Genomic DNA, 23,051 nt, shown 5'->3' on the forward strand with positions numbered 1-23,051 from the left:
TCTATTGGTGTTACTGCTAAACCGGTGAAATCACAGTCATGGTGTTGGAGGAAATGCCGGGATACGCTGTGATTAAGAAAACCCTTAGTTATATTATTTCTATGTTGCCCAATGTGTATCCTTAATGCATTGATGGTGCGTCCCACATATCCTAATCCGCATGGGCATTCTAGGTAGTAGATTATATAATTAGTGGCGCAATTTAATAGGTTTTTAATATGGTGTGTTGTGCCATCCAATTGGATTTTCATCTCCTTTCTACTGTGGGTGATGAGGGCACAGCACTTGCACCTGGGCTTTCCACACCTGAATGTACCTTTTATGTTGTTTAAAATGGCGTTATTCCCTGTTCTTTTAAATTTTCGCTTTTTTTGATGTTTTGGATCCGTCTATGTGGGCATGAGGGGGCTACTAATTCTTTGATAGTTTTATTCCTCCGGAATGTGAGGGTTGGGTTATCGGCAAGTGGATTCTGCAGAAAAGGGTCCTCTTTGAGAATATTCCAATGATTTTGAAAATTTTTTTCGGATTTTGGCATGCTGGATACTGTATTTAGTGATGAATCCCATAATATTACACAGACGGTCCCATGCAATATTCCCACACAAAGCAATAGCAGTTCACAAAACATAGATCAAACATTACAACATCCCACCTGTATTTCTCCTCGCACCTTGGAAAAAACTTTATTAGAAAGAGCCACTGGTTCTTCCCCACCATCTTTTTTAGGGCGAGGCCCAGCGTTGCCTCTAAACCCTATAGCAGAAAAAATAAGAAATCCAATACAACCTCCAGAAGAAAGAAACGAGATTTCGAACAACCCATTGGATTTAACCACGAAAAGGCCACCTCAGGAGGGGATTCAGAGAGGGACAGCGGCAGAGCAGGTGATCCCAGTGAAATCCCATATGACAACACAACACCGAGTGAGCCCGAGGACAACCAGGAGTACTTCATCAAAGAACATAAAAACAGTACAAGCACCAAGAACAATCACGCAATTCTACAATTCAACAAAAACAACACCAAACAATCAGAGAAGGCTTTCATAAGGAGAATGGGGAGAAGAGGCGGGAAAAGCACCCGCAAGAAGCTTGAAAAACACTCCCTTAATGAAGAAGTGACCAAGGAAGAAGAAGAATCCAAAGGCATATTCAATATTTCGGATTATCTCCTAAAAAGGAAAGACTTCTATGTATTAGCAGAAGGCCTTTCATTTAGTCTACTAACCGGTGCGAACTTATTCGATTTATTCGTTGATCTCAATACATTCATTAGGAAGATCACAATACTAAGACATTTCGAAATAAAAAAACATTCAGAAGTTAAACCTCCACCGATCAATTATCCATCCCTACATAATACACAAATAGAACCAATTAATACAGGTTTAAAAGGCAAACAGTAAATTCTACCCTCTGGAAAGTAAAAGTGGTTTCATAGAAACATTCTATCAAAAAGTACTGAATGATCTTACCAAAATGGATGAATATCAGCAAACCAATAGTGATAGAAAACAGAAGAGTGCTCTTCTGGGCTTAGCTTCTAACGAACGCATTGTCATAAAAAAAGCCGACAAGGGCGGAGCTATAGTAATAATGAACATAGAACAATATGAAGCGGAAGTCACCAAGATTTTAGAAGACCAAGAATATTACAAGAAACTCAAAAAAGACCTGCTTAAAGGAATCGAGTTAGAACTTTCAACACTATTAACCCCTTGAGTGGCACGCCCGGAAAATTTCCGGGACGAGCTCCACTGCTCATAGCAACATAGCCCGGAAGATTTCCGGGCTATGTATCACTATGGGAGCTGCAGAGCACAATGCCACAAGCTGTGACAGTGTGCTCTGCCTGCACAGACCCACACAGAGCAGTGCAAGGGCTTTGAAAAACCAGCAGAAGATATTGCCGATATGTCGGGAAACTCCTGCACTGGTTTGTTTACAGGTTGCCATAGAGACCATCGGCTTGTCAGAAGCAAGCCGATGGTCTCTGTGGCAGGGAGAGCTGGTTATTAGCTGTCAGAGGACAGCTAGGTACCTGCTCTTACAGCAGAGATCAGAGAAAACCTCCGATCTCTGCTGTTAACCCTTTACATGCTGCAGTCTATGTGACTGCAGCATGTAAAGGGCTATCACTGCAGCATGTAAAGGGCTGTCACCATCGGACCCCCGGAATGTAATCAGGGGTCCTGATGGGTCCCTGTTGAAGTCCCCTAAAGGGACAAAAAAAAATTAAAAAGTTAAAAAATTATAAAAACACTTGTCTCCCTGTACTTTGTAAAAAAATCAAAAATACAATCACACATGTGGTATCCATGCGTCGTAATGACCCAGAGAAGGAAGTTAATGCATTATTTAACCCCTTAATGACATGGCCCCTTTTTTTCTTTTTTCCCCATTTCTTTTTTTCCTCCCCCCTGTTTAAAAAATCACAACTTGTCCCGCAAAAAAACAAGCCCTCATATGGCTGTGTCAATGGAAAAATGAAAAAGTTATGGCTCTTAAGATGCAACTGCAAAATTAGTTGAAATTCAATGATTAGACCATTTTAAAAAACCTGCCCTGGTGGGCACGACAGGGTGGTAGGAAACCCGCCACTCAAGGGGTTAAAAGAGGGTATTGAACAAAACTGCCTTACAAAAGAAGAGTCGCATTATATTCACATCAAACACCCAGATATTCCATATTTTTACATATTACCCACAGTGCATAAGAATAGAAACAACCCACCCGGCCGCCCTATAGTAGCCGGCACTAATTCTATTACTTCAGCTCTATCTGAATACATTGATCGTCTTCTTCAAAGAATAGTAGTCACCCTTCCTGCGTATACTAAGGACACGGGAGATTTTTTGGAAGCTATAAGAAAAATAAAGTGGCAGGATGGCCATATACTTTGTACTCTGGACGTTACTGCTCTATATACCAATATAGCGCATGAAAAAGGTATTACGGCAGTAGAATACTTTCTGTCAAAAGATGATCAAATGCCTGAGAACCAAAAAGTTTTTGTACTTAGAGCTATTGAGTTCATATTACACAATAACTATTTTACATATAAAGATCAATTTTATTTACAGCAGAAAGAGACCGCCATGGGTACAAAATTTGCACCGGTTTATGCAAACCTTTTCATGGGGGCATTTGAAGAAGAAATGATAGGAGAACAGAATATAAAATTCTACCGCAGATATATCGATGATATATTCCTTATCTGGGAAGGGGACGAAGAAGGTCTTTTACATTTAAAAAAAAAACTAAACGAGAATAGTTGGGGAATAAGCTTTACTGAAGAACACAGTAACTCTAAAGCAACGTTTCTAGACATAGAACTATACGTAGAAAATCAGGAGATAATCAGTAAAACCTTTAAAAGAACGGATACCAATAGTTACCTTAGCTATAAGAGCTGCCATGCGAAAACATGGAAAAATAATATTCCCTACGGACAATTCACCCGCTTAGGAAGAAATTGTACAAGGACTAAGGATTTTATCACCCAATCAGATGTTTTAAAAAAACGATTCAGAGAAAAGAGTTACCCCAATTCATTAGTTGAGAAAGCTTATAAAAGAGCTCTGAAACAAAATGCGGAAAAAGACATGACAATAAAGAATAAGAACAAAAACAAAGAAGAAGAGGAACATGGTCAACCAAGATTCATCACTAAATACAGTATCCAGCATGCCAAAATCCGAAAAAGTTTTAAAAATCATTGGAATATTCTCAAAGAGGACCCTTTTCTGCAGAATCCACTTGCCGATAACCCAACCCTCACATTCCGGAGGAATAAAACGATCAAAGAATTAGTAGCCCCCTCATGCCCACATAGACGGATCCAAAACATAAAAAAAAGCGAAAATTTAAAAGAACAGGGAATAACGCCATTTTAAACAACATAAAAGGTACATTCAGGTGTGGAAAGCCCAGGTACAAGTGCTGTGCCCTCATCACCCACGGTAGAAAGGAGACGAAAATCCAATTGGATGGCACAACACACCATATTAAAAACCTATTAAATTGCGCCACTAATTATATAATCTACTACCTAGAATGCCCATGCGGATTAGGATATGTGGGACGCACCATCAATGCATTAAGGATACACATTGGGCAACATAGAAATAATATAACGAAGGGTTTTCTTAATCACAGCGTATCCCGGCATTTCCTCCAACACCATGACTGTGATTTCACCGGTTTAGCAGTAACACCAATAGAACAAATCCACTCAAAACAATTTTCTCTTCTTAAAAGAAGAGAAATGTATTGGATCTACAAAATGAAGACTTTAGCCCCATTTGGGCTAAATGAGGTTTTAGAGAAAAATATTTAATACATTGTTTTTATATTATATATATATATATATATATATGTGTGTGTGTATTTGTATTTGATTGATTTTTTTACTGCATTATTTGTATTGTATTTTTTATAATAGTTTAATACTCACCTTATACTAACATCCACCAGTTTATAGCACTATATTACATAATTCATCTCAATTTTATATAATAATTTATATTACTGTATTTATATTCATCTCCAATTTTAGTAATTATTATTAATAATTAATTTCCACTATCAGCCCCACTTTCCCTTTCTCCTTTACTCCCCTTGTCCCCCTGACCCCATTTGTTCCCCCCCCCATTTCCACTTTTCATCCCCATACCTTATTACTCATTAAATTATACACACCAACACCAATTTATCATTTTTTATTAATTCGCACCAATATCTGGCCTGTTATCAATTTTTATTCCACTATCAACAAATTATCAATTATTTATTCAATTAAGCATCCATTCATAATTTTACACCTTTATTCATTTTATTAAGCATTTTATAAAATACCATCTGTTTCTTATCAGCCCCTGTGCAGCGTTTTAACAAAGCAGTGCCACTTCATGTTGTCGGTCATATTGCCGGTCACATGACCTCTGCAACACACGTGACTACCTTGTCATAACACGCCCCCCCATAATTACATGGCGTACTATTCCGACGCCACCACAGATTCCCCCTAGTTATTGAACGCGGCATGCCAATATAGCGTGACCGCGTCCTACATAAATCCCTCCCATTAATAGTACGCGGCACACGGCCACCACGTGACCGCCACATATGCACGGCACGCCAATTCAGCGTATCATGCGCAACCTCTCCCCCTGTAGATGACGCGGCACGTTCCCACGTGACCGCGACGTACAGCAAGCCCCGCCCCCCGTACACCATACGGCTCACCTACATTGTTAAATAAACTTGCATCTACCATTATATTACTGGCTGCTATCCCTAATCCTTTGGCTTTACAGGTCACCCACCTGTTAACCCTCCTTTTCCTCCCCCCTTCCCCTCCGGCCCGTTATGCGTTCCAACACGGACTCCTCCCCCTACCATTACATCACGCGCTGTCATAGCAGATCCCGCCCACAATATGGCGCTACCCACGGATGCACCAAGTTTTTCAGTTTCATTATAAATGTGAGTATGTTATGTATATGTTTTTTATGTCTTTTATGCATTATTTGGCTTGAGAAAGGTGTCACTGAGACACCGAAACGCGTTGCCTGTCACGTTTTCCATAATCATTGGATTATGAAACAAACCCTGGACTTTATCTAGTACACCGGTGTGTACCCTCGTCAGTGATTGGAGTCAACACTTCAAGGAGGGGGTTTCTGTACTCTACACACCCCCCTCCTTGTTTTTCTTATACCAGCACCTGTCTTTTTGCATACTGCTAAAGATAGTGTTTCCATATATACGATACAAGTACCACGCAGCGCAGTGACAGGTTTTTCTAACAATATTGTGTTATATATTTTCTTTGCGAGGGTTACCCATACCAGGGAAACTCTTTTCAAATGTCCTGCAGCTCTCCTGTTAAATACGTGGATTGGATACTTGTGGAACTACATCGGAGTTTTGAAAACCTTGTGGCGCATTCGTAGCTTCCTTAAGTTGAATTCTGTATTTAACGGGCAGCCAATGCAGTGACCGGCTCAGGGCAGAGGCGTCCGAGTAGCGGCTGGACAGGAAGATGAGCCTGGCTGCCGCATTCAGGATGGATTGGAGAGGGTAGAGTCTGGTGCAGGGGAGGCCGATCAGCAACGAGTTGCAATAATCGATCCGAGAGTGGATGAGGGCAACAGTAAGCGTTTTTAGAGTGTCCACAGTAAGAAAAGAGCGGATTCTTGCGATGTTCGTGAGGTGCAGCTGACATGTTTGGGCGAGAGATTGGATGTAGGGGGTAAAAGAGAGATTAGAGTCGAATATGACCCCAAGGCAGCGGGCATATTGTCTAGGAGTTATGGTGGCGCTGCACACTGAGATGGAGATGTCAGGATGAGGTCTGTTAGTGGAGGGTGGAAATACCAGTAAGTCAGTTTTAGAGAGGTTTAGTTTTAGGTAGAAAGAGGACATAGTATTAGAGACAGTGGACAGACAGTCCGTGATGTTTTGGAGGAAAGGTGCAGAGATGTCACGGAAAGAGGTGTATAGCTGGGTGTTGTCAGCATACAGGTGGTATTGGAGGCCAAATCTCCTGATGGTTTGTCCAATACGGGCTGTGTAGATAGAGAAAAGAAGGGAGCCGAGGACCGAGCCCTGGGGGACACCAACAGCAAGGGGAAGAGGAGGGGAGGTAAAACCAGCAAAGGAGACGCTGAAAGAGCGGTCAGTTAGGTAGAAGGAGAACCAGGAGAGAGCAGTGTCCTTTAGGCCGATGGAGCCAAGCATACTGAGGAGGAGTTTTGGTCAACAGTGTCAAATGCTGCGGAAAGGTCGAGGAGGATCAGTAGGGAGTAATTGCCGCTCGATTTGGCTGTCAGTAGGTCATTGGATACCCTTGTAAGGGCAGTTTCTGTCGAGTGTTTAGGTCGGAAGCCAGACTGTAGGGGGTCTAGTAGAGAGTGCTCTGATAGATAGCTTAAAAGGCGGGAGTAAACCAGGTGTTCTAGTAGTTTGGAGATGAAGGGGAGATTAGAGATGGGTCGGTAGTTGGCAGCATCAGTCATGTCCAGAGTCGGCTTCTTTAGCAGTGGGGATGTGATGGTGTGTTTGAAAGAAGAGGGAGAGATGCCAGAGGTCAGAGAGAGGTTGAATATAGTGGTGAGATGGGAGATGACCAGTTGGGGAGAGGGACCGGAGGAGGTGTGAGGGGAGGGGGTCGCTAGCACAGGTGGTGGGGCGAGCAGAGAAGAGCAATTTGGAGACTTCTTCCTCTATCTCTGGTTTGAGTACAGACAGTGAGCAGGAGCTAGACGCAGTGCTGACAAGACTAGTGTCAGGGCTAGTCTGGGATTGGGAAGTTATTTCCTGATGGATGTCATCAATTTTCTTTTTGAAGTAAGCAGCCAGCTCTTCGGCACTGAGATCCGTCATCGGGGGCTGCGGTTTAGGGCTGAGAAGGGAGTGAAAAGTATCAAAGAGACGTTTAGGGTTGTACGATAGTGAGGATACTAGAGAGGTGAAGTAGACTTGTTTGGCGTGTTGGAGGGCGAGGTTGTAGGTTCTGAGCATGAATTTGTAGTGGAGGAAGTCTGCGGACGTTTGCGACTTCCTCCACAGCTGTTCAGTACTTCTAGAGCACCGCCGGATGAAGCGTGTTTGAGGCGTGAGCCAGCGTTGCCGCGTTCTACATCGGATGGCTTGGGTGATGGGGGCGCCGCTTCATCCAGGGCATGTTTGAGAGCGGTGTCGTAGTGAGTGGCAGCCAGGTTGGGGCAGGAGAGGAGAAAGATAGGGGACAGAGAGGACTATAGGGATTCAGCAAAGTTCTGGGTGTGAACGGCTTTAAGGTTCCTGTAGGTATGGTAGGTAGGTGGGTCTGGAGAAATGTTAGGGAGTGTGACAGAGAAAAAGAGGAGGAGGGGAGTTGGTGAAGTTGGAAGCAGAGCAGAGACGGAGGAAGACCAGATCAAGAGTGTTGCCATCCATGTGAGTGGGAGAGGCTGTGAGTTGAGGAAGACCAAAGGAGAAGGTGAGCGAAAGAAGCTGAGAGGCAGATGGAGAGTTGGGGTCATTAGTGGGGATGTTAACCCTTTGCAATCCAATTTTGGATTCAGGGTTTCCTAGGGGGCTTTCTCTTTCTGCCATTTTACAATGTTGTCATCTGCTGGCTACAGTATGTGACATGCTGGAGAGGCCCCCAACAACAGAGCGGCCAGTAATATACAGTAAGAATACTCTGCCGGACGTCTTCCAACCTCGGAGCTGTACAGGCTTTAATCAGAAAGTCGTCAGATGTGAGACAGTGGATTGTAAAGGATTAAAATCACCTAAGATAAGGGTTGGAATTTCGCAGGATAGGAAGTGGGGAAGCCAGGCAGCAAAGTGGTCCAAAAACAGGCAAGGAGCTCCTGGGGGCGGTTGATAACTGCTACTCGCATGGACAGCGTACAGAAAAGCCGTAGTATATGTACTTCAAATGATGGAAAAGCGAGTGAGGGTACAGGGGGGATGACCTGGTAGGTACATTTCGGGGAGAGAAGAGCACCTACTCCTCCGCCACGCCTGTCATTTGGTCTCAGGTTATGGAACAACTGCAGGCCATTGTAAGTGCAGCAGGGGAGGCCGTGTCAGACTGCAGTATCCATGTTTCTGTGAGAGTGAGCAAATTTTAAGATTTAGCCGTTAAAAAGTCGTGGATTGTGGGGAGTTTATTGCATGCTGACTGGCAGTTTCAGTTCGCACATTTAAAGGAGTCGGGAGGGTTTGCAGGGGCTAGCAGTTGGGCTTGGGGATTTTATTAGTGAGTCAGGTAGGGGGTGATGGCTAGGAGCAGTGGAGGGTGGGCCAGGATTGGGAGAGATATCCCCAGCAGCTAGTAGCAGAGGGTTAGGAGATTTATGAGGACGACTGTTATGTTTGTTAGTGGCATTAGTGGCATTAGAGGGTTTGAGGCTAAGCAAGAAGGTAAAGAGTGCATGCAGGCTGTGCATAGGTGAGGACAAGAGAGAGGGTCTAATGTGAATAGAGTGCCCCAGAGGTTAGCACTTGAAAGAAGTTCTGAAACTGAGAGCAAGGATGAGAACAGGGTGACAGCATTAGCGATAGCTTTGAAGTGCAAAGTATTAAGGCAGAGTTTGAGACCTACCTGTCTCCTACCCTGTCGAACTGCCATGGGCAAACTGCATTATACTTCATCCAGCTCATAATCGCGTGGCAGCCACATGCGTGGCAGCTGCATGCTTACACTTATATTATAGTGAAAGTTTAAGGTACAACTAGGAAACAGCTGGGAGTGGCTAATCAGGTTCCAATTGACTAGCCAGCTGACTTTAGCATTGCAAACCTAATTACCAAAGGGGGGGAGGGGAGTGAAATTTATTGCTCTCCTTAGATAAGGAAAGCATCTCAGCAAGGATGGGGGAAAGATGCCATTTGGGGGAGGTGGATGGCACCACACTACCCTCAGACATGCCCTGGATGAAGCGGCACCACCCGTAACCCGAGCCGTTAACCGCAGACCACGGCAACCTTAGCTCATGTCCCAAACGCCCTTCATCCGGCGGTGCTCTAGGTGCGCTGAACGGCTGTGGAGAAAATCAAAGCTGCCTGCAGACTTCCTCCACTTCAAATTCATGCTTTAAAACTTATAACCTAGCCCTCCACCACACCAAACAAGTTTATTTCACCTTCCTTGCCTCTCACGATCCCATAACCCCAAACGACTCTTCGACACCTTCCACTCCCTCTTCTTCAGCCCCAAAGAACAGGCCCCGTGACAGATCTGAGTGCTAGAGAACTAGCCGCCTATTTCAAAGAAGAAATTGACAACATCCAAGAAGAAATCTCCAAAAACTGCATGGCTAGCCCTGATCCCAGTCTCAGCACTGCATCCATCACCCATTCACTTTCTTTGTTAGAACCAACAACAGAGAAAGAAATCTCCAGGCTGCTTTCCGCCGCTCGCCACACGACCTGCGTTAGCGACCCTCTTCCCTCCTCTGGTCCATTTTCCCAGCTGTCATCACCCACCTCACCACCATCTGCAACCTCTCCCTAACCTCTTGCACCTTCCCCATCTCATTTAAACACACTATCATATCCCCACTGCTAAAAAAAAACAACCCTTGAGCCCACCAACACTGCCAACCCCCGACCCGTCTCAAACCTCCTCTTCATCTCCAAATTACTAGAACGCCTGGTCTACTCCCGCCTCACACACTTTCTCTATGACAACTCTCTCTTCCACCCCCTCCAATCTGGTTTCCGCCCCCTATACACTCGACTGAAACCGCCCTCACAAAAGTATCAAATGACCTGATGACTGCAAAGTCTAGAGGCGACTACTCCCTACTAATCCTCCGTGACCTTTCTGCTGCATTTGACACTGTCGTCCATGACCTCCGTCTCTCTCTACTCCGCTCTATCAGCCTAAAGGACACTGCTTTCTCCTGGTTTCTCCTCCTAACTCTCTGACCGCTCTTTCAGCGTCTCCTCCTCTCCACTTCCTTTCGCTGTCAGGGTCCCCCAGGGCTGGTCCTCCCCACTGTTCCTGAATGCTATAGTGGAGTCTTGATAAGGAGGTGATAGGGGATAGAGTAATGCCTAGGTCATATTTCCATTCATGCATAAAGTTCAGTTGGAGCCAGGTGGGGGGCATTAATTGTGCTATAGATAAACAATAGGGTTCCCCTGTCCAAGGCATTATATAGACAACAGCATTCAACTCTAGTAAAATCTAGGCTAGTATGGGGCACCCAAGTAGGAGCAGAAAGCATGCAATGCCTGGTGGTCATATTGGGTATGGAAATGTGCCCAAATTATCAACTTCCCCACCAAGAAGAAAATCATGAAATGGTTTTAGTTCAGCATTCTTCCACCACTAAAATTGAATGGATTGTTAACCAGGTAGGAACAGTGGGTTTGATGCAGTCAAATGCAGCATGTGGTTGACTGCATGCAGTTTTTGTCACCAATTTTCTTTTTTCAACTGCGAGTTTAGCATTTACATGATAGCACTAGTGTCTAGTGTAATGCATTAATGAGCCTGACAATCAGTTACTTGTGTGGAGCTTGAGGACGGAGAGGAGGCAGAGAGGGGGCGAGAGCTCAGTTCCTGCTCCTGGCTCTTCCGTCCTCCCCCCCTCCCTCTGCACATGAGGACGATGTATATCGGCTCGGCGTGAAAACCAAGCCGATATACGTTCGTAGGAATGCACCCTTATGGTCAGATTCCCATATTGATATCATACAAGTAAGGCACCTGTGTGAGAATCATGACCCAATGAGGCAATAACTTCTAGGACTGCGACCGGGTTTTGTTTTTAAGTAGTTTCTGTTGATGATTCATATACAATGTATTTATCTGCAGAGCACTTTATGAGCGTCAAGCTGAGCATACCCAGGAATTGGGCTTCAAGAAGGATGATATATTATATGTGGACGATACTCTCCCTCAAGGAGCCTTTGGTACATGGATGGGTTGGCAGCTTGATGAGAACGCACAGAAACTGGAGAGGGGTCAAATTCCAAGCAAATATATGTGAGTATTAATTAAAGAGTGTAAACACAAGCCATGCGGTTAATATCACATATTGCAGTCCCATCTAGGTGATCAGCTGTGTTTCTGAAGATCACTGGGGCCAGCCTCTGCAGTGACAAGATGCATTACAAGATGGCTGTCAATGGGAGGGAGGAGAGGCTGCAGTGGAGCTGTAATGCTGGGGGTGAAAAGGGACTACATACAAGATGCAATGTGGAGATACATGGCTTTGTTAGAAAGGGGGAATTTGTAATAAGCGGTAGAAAAAAAAATATGCTTCACGGGGAGTCTGTGCATTGAAGGAGACCTGGTCATAGCTCTGCATGGGCTGCCATCTCCAGAACCAAGCTCGACCACCCCTAGCAGGCTGTATGTGGTGGCCGAGGGTGGTTGCAATTACATACATAGCAGGCTGGTTTATGCTCCCATAAAATTGAAAGAGAATTGCAGAATGCAAAACCCACAGTGAGCTACGCTCTTCCGCGGCTCCTGGGTTACAGTAACAGTGTGCTTGGTGTGCTATGCTGTTACTGTAACCCTACTTCTATGGGAATTGTGGAAAGAGCACAGCTTGTTGGACTGTTGATGTACTCCCAGCCACTCTGGTTGCAGAGTACTGAGGTATTTCCACTGTGGCCATGATAGGATGAGATGAGGATATCGCTTTAAAATGTATTGCAGACCCTTAAAATAAAACCGTTTGACAATGCAGCCCCCTGTTGGAAACTATTCTGTATTTTTTCTTGGCTTTTGATTGAAATTATGTTGACCCATAAGCCTTTGACCCATAATATCATTTTTTCTTTTCAGGATGGAGCAAGAATTTTCCCGCCGACTTAGTGTTTCTGAAGTACGAGATGAAGGTGGTGCAGCAAAAACGCTTTCTGCAGCTGCACGGCGGTCATTTTTTCGCAGGAAAAATAAACACAAGCGCAGCGGGTCTCGAGACGGCAAGGAACTTCAAGGATTGGACACAATAAGCACAGATTCTATCCCCTTCCTTGATGGTGAGAGAGATTTAAGAAGCAGCCTAAAGAGAAATGAATTCTGCTTGTGATGTCTTGCTCATCCACTAGGTGTCACAGTGTGTGAAAGCTGCAATGTTTTATCATTCTTTTTGGATAAACAAAGTTGCCATTGACAAAAATAAAATGCACAATATATATTTATATGTTTATATTTTTATGTGTTTTATATGTATAATTTGGTTTTGCATTCTTTAACCAATTAAGGACCAAGCACCATAAATTTACAGCGATTGGTCCTGGGCTTTAATCCTGCGCCATTGTAAAAATATGGTGTTGAATTAAAGCTCCTGCAATCTAGCAGGAGCAGGTCCAGTGCTCAGCTGTCAAAGACAGCAGAGGGCCCTAAGGAGAAGGCAGAAACCGTTTTTAACAATAATAAATAATAATCTTTATTTGTATAGTGCCAAGTTATTCCGCAGCGCTTTACAAATAAAGCGCTTTTACAGGCCACAATAGCGCTCAATGCGCGCCATGTGCAGAATGCAGGAAGCAGCACTGCTGTTTCCTGCATGAGACTCGGCAATCATGTAATTGCCAGCGACCCCTCTTCATGTCCTAAACCCCAACTCTACCAGTAACTATTGTCACTATATTTGGATGTTTTTCCCTGTAACTGGTGCTCCCATAGATGTTCCTGTAAAAGTGTGAAATAAAAGACAGTGAATGTCCCCCCAGAGGTCTAATAGGGTGTAATGGGAGACATGGATGTTTTTCTTTTAGTTAGAAAATAAGTTAAAAAAATTACAGAATAAAACAAATTATATTTATATATATGAAAATGAAAACAAAACAACCCATCGACTACAGCAATATAAGCTGTCGCTATGCCCGCGCCGTAACTTGAGAGCATACGTATTATTTATCAAAACGTCCAAAACAAAATTGTGAACCTAATCCTGTACTTTATTTTTAAATTATTACATTTATGCTAAAATAAAGAGCTATAGATTTAAAAACATTTATTTTTTTATTCTTGTATGCATTACCTCTATTATAAAAAAACAAACTTTAGTGAAAAAGGTAATAAATAGAGATAAGCGAACCTACTCGGCCACGCCCCTTTTTCGCCCGAGCGCCGCGATTTTCGAGTACTTCCGTACTCGGGCGAAAAGATTCGGGGGGCGCCGTGGGTGAGTGGGGGTTGCAGCGGGGAGTGGGGGGGAGAGGGAGAGAGAGAGGGCTCCCCCCTGTTCCCCGCTGCTACCCCCCGCTCCGCCACGCCTCCCCGACGCCCCCCTGAATCTTTTCACTCGAGTAAGGAAGTACTCGAAAATCGCGGTGCTCGATCGAGTAATTACTCGAAACGAGTACGTTCGCTCATCTCTAGTAATAAAGCATAGCTTTATATGTCATGCAAAAAACACAGCAAAAATATTTTTGTCAGCCAAAGGACGAAAACAAATAGGGACATAAAACCACCACATGGATAAAAATGCTAAAATGACTCTGGGCCTTTTTAGGATTAAAACACTCGGGTCTTTAATGGGTTAAAGATAAGGCTGGGTCCACAACTGCGTTATGACTTTCAATCATAATTCCGTCTTTCTTACTTTGGAGCAGAAAAACGAAATTTAAATGGGAATACATTTGGGGGGTTTTCCCCTTGATTTCTGTGGGTTTTCAAGAAAAAAAAACGGAAAGCAAATGGAGTGGTCTTTTAAATAAAGAAATAATGCCGTAGACGGAACTATTAGTTCCTGTAACACATAGAAACCTAAACGAAGGGAAGCAGACTGAGAGCTTTCGTATTGCTTTTTAATTTTTTTGATAATGCATTGAAATCAATGTGGGAAAAAAGAAATGTCCAATCTTGTTTTAACCCAATTTTTCTGCTCCAAAAGTGGAACAGTGAAATGGAATTGTGACTGAAATGCAGGTGTGGCTGGGCGCTCTGTGTCATTTTCTAATTATTGTGCCTCTTTAAGTAAAACATAGGTTTTTGCTTGCAAAATAACAATTAACATGTACATTGTTTCGTGGAAACAATGAGAGAAAATGTCTAAGCCCGGCTTACTTACCCTGGCGCACGGTGCGCTGTATACATGAAAAGGTGGACGCCTCTTCATGTATTCCACACATCTAAGCTGCTTCATGCGCCTTCTCAGTCAGGGTCTGTCGTAAATTATATATAAATCTGGGAATCCAAGGCTGCCACGGCCTCTCCTGGCAAGCCCCGCCCACTTTACGGAAGAGTGACGAGGTCGGCTCAAAATGGAGCAACGTTGCAAATGTTGATGCAAATACCCGTATGCACAAATATTTGCAGCTTTTCTCTACTCCAGAAACGAGCGTAATGAGTCTATAAATGAGCCCCGTTGTTTCAGTTCTTTCCTATCTTTAATTAGACTCTGTGAACTTGGCTTACCAACGAGTGCAGAGGGTGGACTGTACGGCGCCACGGCCTGTGCTGATCTTAGGACCATTAGTTGATGCTGTGAAGGACATGCTGGTGAAGGAGTCTCCAGGGAAGTTTTGCAGATGCCCTCTTGGTAAGACTGGATCCCGTTGATGTTGTGTAGTGTTATAGGTAAATGTACTTAAAAATGTTCTGATTCTCTCCTTCATTGTTTTGTGTTTGCAGAGGTAATGAAAGCCTCCCAGCAGGCCATAGAGCGTGGGGTAAAGGACTGTCTCTTTATAGATTACAAGAGGCGCAGTGGCCACTTTGATGTCACCACAGTGGCATCTATCAAGGAGATCACAGATAAGGTACTTTTTAATTAGCCATTACTATACAAATTCTATGGGAAAGCGTGGCCACGGGACTCTGAAGAGAGGCTGATTTACGTGCTGCACACTGACTTCAGAGGGGAACACTGCTGGCCAATGGGGAGTATAAAATATCTATACCCTGGCTCCTTGCCACGTCCCCTAATAGCACCAGAACTTAGTCTATGTGGGGATGTGACAGGTTCCCTTTACAGAAAACCATTGGAGCAACCATCCCTTGCTTTCTTTCCATGGAGCATAATAAACAAATGAGATTTGTTTCTTTTTACCTCTTAGAACTGCCACTGTCTTCTGGACATAGCGCCTCATGCCATCGAAAGACTCCACAGTGTCCACATATATCCAATTGTCCTTTTTATCCGGTACAAAAGCACGAAGCAGATAAAGTAAGTCCTGCATTAGCAACACTGATGTTAGTGTGTTTTTATGTAATTGCATTGCTTTAACCCCTTAGTGATGCGGCCTATTTTAGGCATAAGGACGCAACGATTCGGGGGGTGGGGGGGGATTTTCATTTCCACATTTCAAAAGCCATACGTTTTTTTAGTTTTCCATCGACATAGCCATATGAGGGCTTGTTTTTTGCTTGGCGACCTGTAGTTTTTGCTGGTTCCCTTCTTGGGTACATAGACTATATTGTAATAATTTTGTTATGATAGCAGGAAGAGAAAACTCATCAATTCTGCCATTGTTTTTTTTACAGCATTAATCATGCAGCATAAATGACAGAATAAATTTTTTCTGCGGGTTGGTACATTTGCAACGATAAAAATTTTTCTTTAAGGTTTTTCCACTTTTCTGCAATAGAAAACCTTTTTTTTAATTATTTTTTTTCTAAATTTCTGCATTCAAAGTCCTATAATTATTTTATTTTTCCATGGATGGAGCTCTGTGAGGGCTTTTTTTTTGCGTGACAAGCTGTAGTTCTTATTGGTACCATTTTGGGGTACATAAGGCTTTTTTGATCACTTTTATAGAAAACAAGCAAACATAGCTGAGGGGGCACAGGGTGAGTGCTGCAGCCCCCTCATTCTAGTGATTAGCGGGGGTCTCCGCAGCGGGCCACCATTGATCAAGACTTTTCCCATGTCTCTGACTTTGACAAGTTTTCTGAAAGTGCAGGTACTCCTTAACTATGCCAGAAATATGCTCCCCCACCCCACCCCCCATTCAGCAATAACTTAATGCTGCTCGTGTATAAACCTGTAGACATTGGTTGCCATCAATCATTAGTAAGGCTAGAGGTGTAGACGCCGAGCTCACCAGTACACTGGATTCTTCATTGTGAGTCCAGTTTTCCTCCTTCTGAGCTATTTTCTAAATGCCCAGCATTTTTGGCGTTGTGTGGCCTAGCTCCTAGTTCTAACGACACCCGGGCATGCTGCTTCCACACACAACACAGCAAACAATCTCTCAGGCTTAAATAAAGGTGTGCCTACGGGAGACATTCTGTCATATTTATTTTGCTGCAACTTTTAAAAGCATGTTGTGTGTGGAAAGATTGCTGTGTGACTTCTTTCACAGAAAGATGTGGAATATCTAATTTTTTTGTTTAATAAATGATTGCAAAGCCAACTGGTTATTAATTGTTTCCTGTTGTGTTCAATTACACCATCAGTATCTTTATAACATATTGATGTATTTACAAATATACTAAAAAAACGACATAAACTAGAAGTGTTCCTACTATTCACATGAATATGTATATAACCTGCATCATGTTGTTTTCAATAGGGAACAAAAGGATCCAATCTTTCTACGGGACAAGGTAACACAGAAAAATTCCAAAGAGCAGTTTGAATCTGCACAGAAAATAGAACAAGAATACAGCAAGTATTTTACAGGTGTGTTACCAAATCACTGCCTGTCTGCATTGCAGCCAATGAAAGAGTTGTTGTCATTAGAAATATTGTCACTTGTATTCAGAATGATTGTCAGCACTGAATGTACTAATGATGATTCAGCATAGACTCTTGCAGACATTGTTTTTGTTGCAAAGTAGTAATCCTAATCTATTCAGATCGTTGATAAATAAACATGAGAAATTAGTCACTGTGTAGTCTGAAAGACTGCGGAATAAGGCCGGCTGTCCAAGGGGCGATGCGGTATCCCGCGGCGAAGCTCCGCCCGGGGGCAGGAGCCGCTGCCGAATCTCCGCTGGTCAGCCCTATCTGATTGATAGGCTGACCGCGGAGAATCGGGGTAATTCACAGCATGCTGCGAACTGCCTGCCGAGAGCGGAGAATCGCAATGATTCTCCGCTCGTGGACAGATGACGGCGCTTTCCATAGCAATGCTATGGGAAGCGTCGGCTGCCGTGATTCGCCGGCGGTTTACCGCCAGCAAAATCACTGCGTGGACAGGGGGCCTAACTATTTCCAATCTAGAACTCGGGTTTTATTTCTTCCTTCCCTAGAGATCATTAAAATATTATTTCTTAGGCCTCAAGTCCACAGGCGGGTCAGATTCTAGATACGGGAGCCTGCAGCCGAATATCACTCCGCCCGCAGCTGAGGACACTGTTTTATCTATGCAGATCCCATGCGAGTCTTCTGCATCCTGACCAGGTCTTCCTCCTTCTTCACGGCGGATGTGTGCAAGCCGCCGGCCGGCGCACCGCCGCACATGCGCAGTGGAGATTTAAAAAATAAAATTCTCCTGCCTTCTTGCGCTATCCGTTGCACGTGAATGAAACCATTGAAAAGCATCAGTTTCATAATTCTACATTTTCACTCGCTTTCACATTGTGCGATAATCTCTCGATTTTATCACCAGTGTGACGGCAGCCTTAGAACATGAGGCTCATTGAGACAGGGAAATGGACCCAATTCCTCTTTATTGATTAACAAGTAGCGCACTGACATGTTTCGGGGACACAGTCCCTTCCTCAGAAATGGCTGGATAGAGTATTTAAGAAATGAAGTGCGTACGGTGACATCACTCTTGCACAGTTATGCCCACGGTTTCCTCCTTGCCAGGCATTCAGGGGGGTGCATATTTTAGGGAGAGGCGATGGTATGTTATCCCTGTTTTTACCTTGTCCGTCTCTTTGTGTGCTGTGTGTCTGTCGAGGAGCTCACTCATTAGCTAATAGCAATCATGGTGAACAGGGAGTTTGGTACCAGATCTCAGAGGACGACCCCCAACACTAATGTACAACAAATTGCTGATAATGAAAACTGCAGCTTGTCCAGCAGAAAAAAAAATAGTTTCAGTTATGTTGTTGGGGAAATAACTTATTTTTTGTGTTGCTGTAAATATGGTAATGTAGAAGTAATACCCTTACAGTACAGTCTTTTTTTCTGCCCTCACTGAATTTCTTGTGCTGGCTATTTTATTGCATATTCTGTAACTCTTACCTCTGCTTTGTTTCTATTCCAGCTGTAATTCAAGGGGGCGCACTGTTCAGCATCTGCACCCAGATTCTGTCGGTCGTGGATCAAGAGCAGAACAAAGCCTTATGGATCCCAGCCAGTGCCTTGTGACGTTCCCATGCTACACCTTCATATCGCAGTCGAATAGAGGGCTGTGGCATCTGTACTATGTGCAACCCAGCCGTCACTGACCAATGAGATGAAAAGCATTGTTCATGTAGGGGATCGATTATGCAATCACGCTGCCGTGGTGTCAACAACAACCATTCCATCAGAGCACCAGTTAATGGCAAACCAAATAATAAAACGTTGGTTAAAAATGGCTTTGACCATCTTGTCCTGCATTGTACAAGATGATCCACAGAGAAACCAGCATTGAAAAATGAACTAAAGCAGACAGGTGTCACAGACAAACTCTACAGGACCATGGAAAAATGAACGAAGACTAGTACGTGGAGAACAGACTAAATGTTGAGCGCCATCAACAATAACTAATGATTTGCCCAAATGGTGGTGAACGTTTTTAAGTGTTCAATTAATCCTTAGTGTATACAGAACAACCTTGAGAGCCTTTTCCTCTTCTTCCCATAATACACTAATCATAGGTACTTGACTAGGGGTTACAACATAAAGAGCTGTTTCTGACCAATATACTATGTAAACTTTTGCTTGGGTCCTGTAGTATAACCAGTCTTACGACCCGTTACTCCTTTACTGCTAGAGGTGACTGGCAGTGATTTGCTTCTGCTGATACTTGAATTAGGGGCACCATGGCACGCTCCAAAATTTTTTCCCTAGACCAGTTTAAGTGACACTACAAGTAACTGCACTTTTTTTTTGGAAATGGTTCTTGAAACATGCCAGTTGTTAAATCTTTGATAAGTGAATCAGAGTAAACCCCAAATTTCCAATCAAGAACATTTCTTAAAATTTATATGTACAGATATTGTCAAGTTAGTGCAATGTATCATCCATGCCTTTTGGCACTGTATGCGATACATTTCTTTAGTAAGGTATTAGTCTGTCTCTACATACAAGGCCATTCACTCGATTTGCTGAACATCTCAAAGCATCATCACCATGTTCTTCCTTGTCATAAAAGTCCTGGCCATTGTACTAAAGTTCTGCTGGTCTTTAAAATATACCTCCAGTTCTAAATGAAAAGTCACATGTTACAATACGCTTTAACTTTACAATGTAGTTCTCTTCCTTTCTGAGCTCCAGCAGCAGAGGGACCTACCATGCTGCATACTTTTGCAACTGACTGCAAAGCCCTATGTCTATCTCCTGGGCATCAAGAGTCGGCAGCCGACCTCTCTGAGCTGCTCATGTTGCAGCAGAGACTTCCTGGTGGCTACAGATGTTTAAAGGGGTTATACCGAACTTTTACAATTGATAATCTAACCTCAGAATAGGTCATCAATAGTTGATTGCCTGGGTTACACCACTCAGGGTCCCCATCGATCAAATGTTCGCTCAGCCTGCTGTCAGTGTGGAGAGCACTGTCTTATTGCAGTGGCCTGGATTGGTACTGCGGGCACAGCTCCCATTGAATACAATAGGAGCTGTGCCTGTAATACTAATCCGGGTTGCTGAAGCATTGACAGTGCTATCTGCTACCAGCAGTGTCCGCATTGACCTCTTACCCGAACTATTAATGACTTATTCTGTCTGCTGCCGGAGTGTGCGTACTGCCGGAGTGTGCGTACTGCCGGAGTGTCCGTCGCCCGGTGTACGTACTGCTGGGGTGTCCGTCGCCCGGTGTGCGTACTGCCGGAGTGCCCGTCGCCCGGTGTGTGTGCTGCCGGTGATCAAGAAAGTAGAGGACTCCGAGCTACATCTCATTGTTGGAGCTTATTGTAGGAACCGTTCTACAGCTTATGATGTTTTTCTTTATAACTTATGGTCACATCTTAAAGTGTATCTTTATCATGATGATCATCAGAATTTTTTCCTTCCATTAACATAGGATTCCTTTGGAATTGTCCATACTTGATCGCGCTATGTCTACAACCTGTGGTTATCTGTTGGATTGTCAGCAAGCAAACTGTTCTGTGTAAACCCACCTTTGTATGTTTTGAGCCTAATAATTGCAAGCTCTGATGAAAGTACTTTGTCATCATTAGACTGCGTTATATGCTGATATCCGTGAATGGCGCTGCTCACATACGCGGTCGTTCACCGAAGAGCAGGAGTTGTAGTAATTACATTTTGCACAGGTTTGATGAGGCTTAGATTCTGAATACAGTCAGCGCCTTGGGTTAATAACCATATGTTGGTAGCCTACGTTTTTATATTTCTCACATAAAAGGGACCTGGAAAAAGTGATTTCAGGAGTATGGAATTTGGTAATTTATGAATAAATCAATATGTTTACACAAAACCAAAGTGTCAGCTGTAAGGTAGATGTTAAGAAGCCGATGTTGGAAGTGGAAGATTTACGATAGTTGTAAAGGGAACTAGTAGTCAAGAGGCTCGTACCCGTGTCCACATACTTCCATGTTACCCTGACACTGCTGGATGACCACCCATCAATTATGTTCTTGGGTCCATTTACTACAAGTATTAAGTAACCTCTCACATGCATTATCTATAGCAGAGCTTCTCCATATCAGACAGTCCTGCCATGCTTTGAAGTTTCTCTTAACGTTTACACATGAATATTTTGGCGTAGTTGTTGAATGCTGATTTTTATTTTTTTAAGAATTTTTGGTTTATGCAATACACAGGCAATGACTTTTATTGTCAAAGAAACGGTTTACAGTTCGGATGTTCCTGGACACCCCTTACAGGAGTACTAAACATTTTAAATGTTTCAAAAACATGCCAGCACTTCCTCCGTTGCTCTCCTACTTTCTTCTGGTCCCATCCTGTCTCATATAACAATTTAAACTGAGAAATACAGTATATAAAGAAATATCTATATTTCCATAGCCATGTCTCTCCTCCTCACTGTCCTGTGTCTGGCTGTAAGACTACTGGCTGGAGCAAAAGCCCCATCTGCAGTAGGACAGAAGTACTAAGTTGCATTTCTTGGCTAAAACCTGTCCCTCAGCCTTTACCCACCCAAAAATGAAACATGGACCGAACATTAAAGGGATTGTCTGGTTACCAGACAACCTTTACTCTATGGGTCTAGCTGTGCCAAAAGGAGCTGTACTTGCCTGTCCTCAACCCACACATTGAGCATTGTGGCCCTGGCATTTGTTAGGGAGGATGTCTTCACCAGTTGTCACTTGACCACTTCAGCCAATCACAGGGTGCACTATCACCATTCTGCATCCTAGTATCGTGGCGCCCAGGATGTGAGCCCTGATGCCAGGAGAACAGGTGGTGATGCTGCAGCGGTCAGGTGACAGCTGGTGCCGTTACCCTCCACAGCAAATGCTAGGACCAAGGCGGAGCTGCAGCGCTGGATCGCAGGGGCCGAGGACAAGTAAGTACAGCTTCTTTCCTTATTTTAGTGCAGCTAAACACATAGAGAAGGTGTTCTCTGGAAACCCCTTTAATCCGTGCTCTTTGCAGGATTTCTACAGTTTCAGGAACATGCAGAATCACGATCGTGCATAGTTGCTTTCTTTGTAAAATAACATGTATGTGGCTGGGCGTATTTGTATACTTTCATATACAGCACTATGCAAAAGGTTTAAGCAGGTATGGAAAAATGTGGTAAGAGTTTTTTCAAAAATAGGCGACTGATTGGCTCCAAATGTGTTCTGCCACCAGACAACAACCCCAACCCTGCCCATGTCATTAAGAACTACATGCAGCTTAAGAAGCCCTGATCTCACATCATCCAGTCTGTCTGGGATTACATGAAGAAACAAGAATTGGAGTAAGACAACATCCATGGAAGATCTGTGCTTATTTCCAAGAGGTTTCAAAAAACGTATCTGTCGAATTATTTCAAAACAGCATTGTTTCTTCTAGGCACACTTGCACACAGTTTTTGATGCAAACGGCGGTCACACAAAATATTAATGTAGATTTAGATTTCTCTTTTGTTCATTAACTTTAATAGTTTTTTGTCAAATAACAAAATGCAAAGCGGTTGCCCGGTTACTTAAGAACCCTGCTGCAATTGGTCCCTTCTATTAGAAATGATAAACTGAACTATAGTTACCCCCCCCATCACTGCCGAGATCCAGCATTGCAGCTAGGCTTCGGCATTTCTTGCGATAGATGATGTAACAGGTAATCAGGTGTCAGCGTCAGCACTTGTTCTCCTGTCATCAGTACTCCTATCCTGAGCACTGTGATTCCTAGAGGTCAGGAGCGTGGTGCTGCAGCATTTACCTGATTTACTGTCTCATCTATCACAACAAAGGCCGGGACCAGAGCTGGGATGCAGCGCTGGATCCCGGTGATGGAAAAGGGGTTAGTATAGTTTAGTTTTATTACTTTACTACAGGGGGCCCTA

The 23,051-nt window shown here is 43.6% G+C and overlaps 1 protein-coding gene across 2 annotated transcripts in view; it reads left to right on the forward strand.

Moving 5' to 3' along the window:
- Positions 1-20,902, forward strand: part of DLG5 (discs large MAGUK scaffold protein 5) — a 174,121-nt gene extending 153,219 nt beyond the window's left edge. For both annotated transcript variants that reach the window (XM_066600370.1, XM_066600371.1), the window contains 7 exons: positions 11,329-11,499; positions 12,310-12,506; positions 14,873-15,016; positions 15,109-15,236; positions 15,534-15,643; positions 16,992-17,101; positions 18,639-20,902. In XM_066600370.1, coding sequence (XP_066456467.1) covers positions 11,329-11,499; positions 12,310-12,506; positions 14,873-15,016; positions 15,109-15,236; positions 15,534-15,643; positions 16,992-17,101; positions 18,639-18,742 — 964 coding nt within the window. In that variant the 3' untranslated portion in view covers positions 18,743-20,902. The remainder of the gene's footprint in view (positions 1-11,328; positions 11,500-12,309; positions 12,507-14,872; positions 15,017-15,108; positions 15,237-15,533; positions 15,644-16,991; positions 17,102-18,638) is intronic.
- The last annotated feature ends 2,149 nt before the right edge of the window (positions 20,903-23,051 follow it).

Source organism: Eleutherodactylus coqui, chromosome 4 (genome assembly GCF_035609145.1).
Source record: "Eleutherodactylus coqui strain aEleCoq1 chromosome 4, aEleCoq1.hap1, whole genome shotgun sequence".
Classification (NCBI taxonomy): domain Eukaryota; kingdom Metazoa; phylum Chordata; class Amphibia; order Anura; family Eleutherodactylidae; genus Eleutherodactylus; species Eleutherodactylus coqui.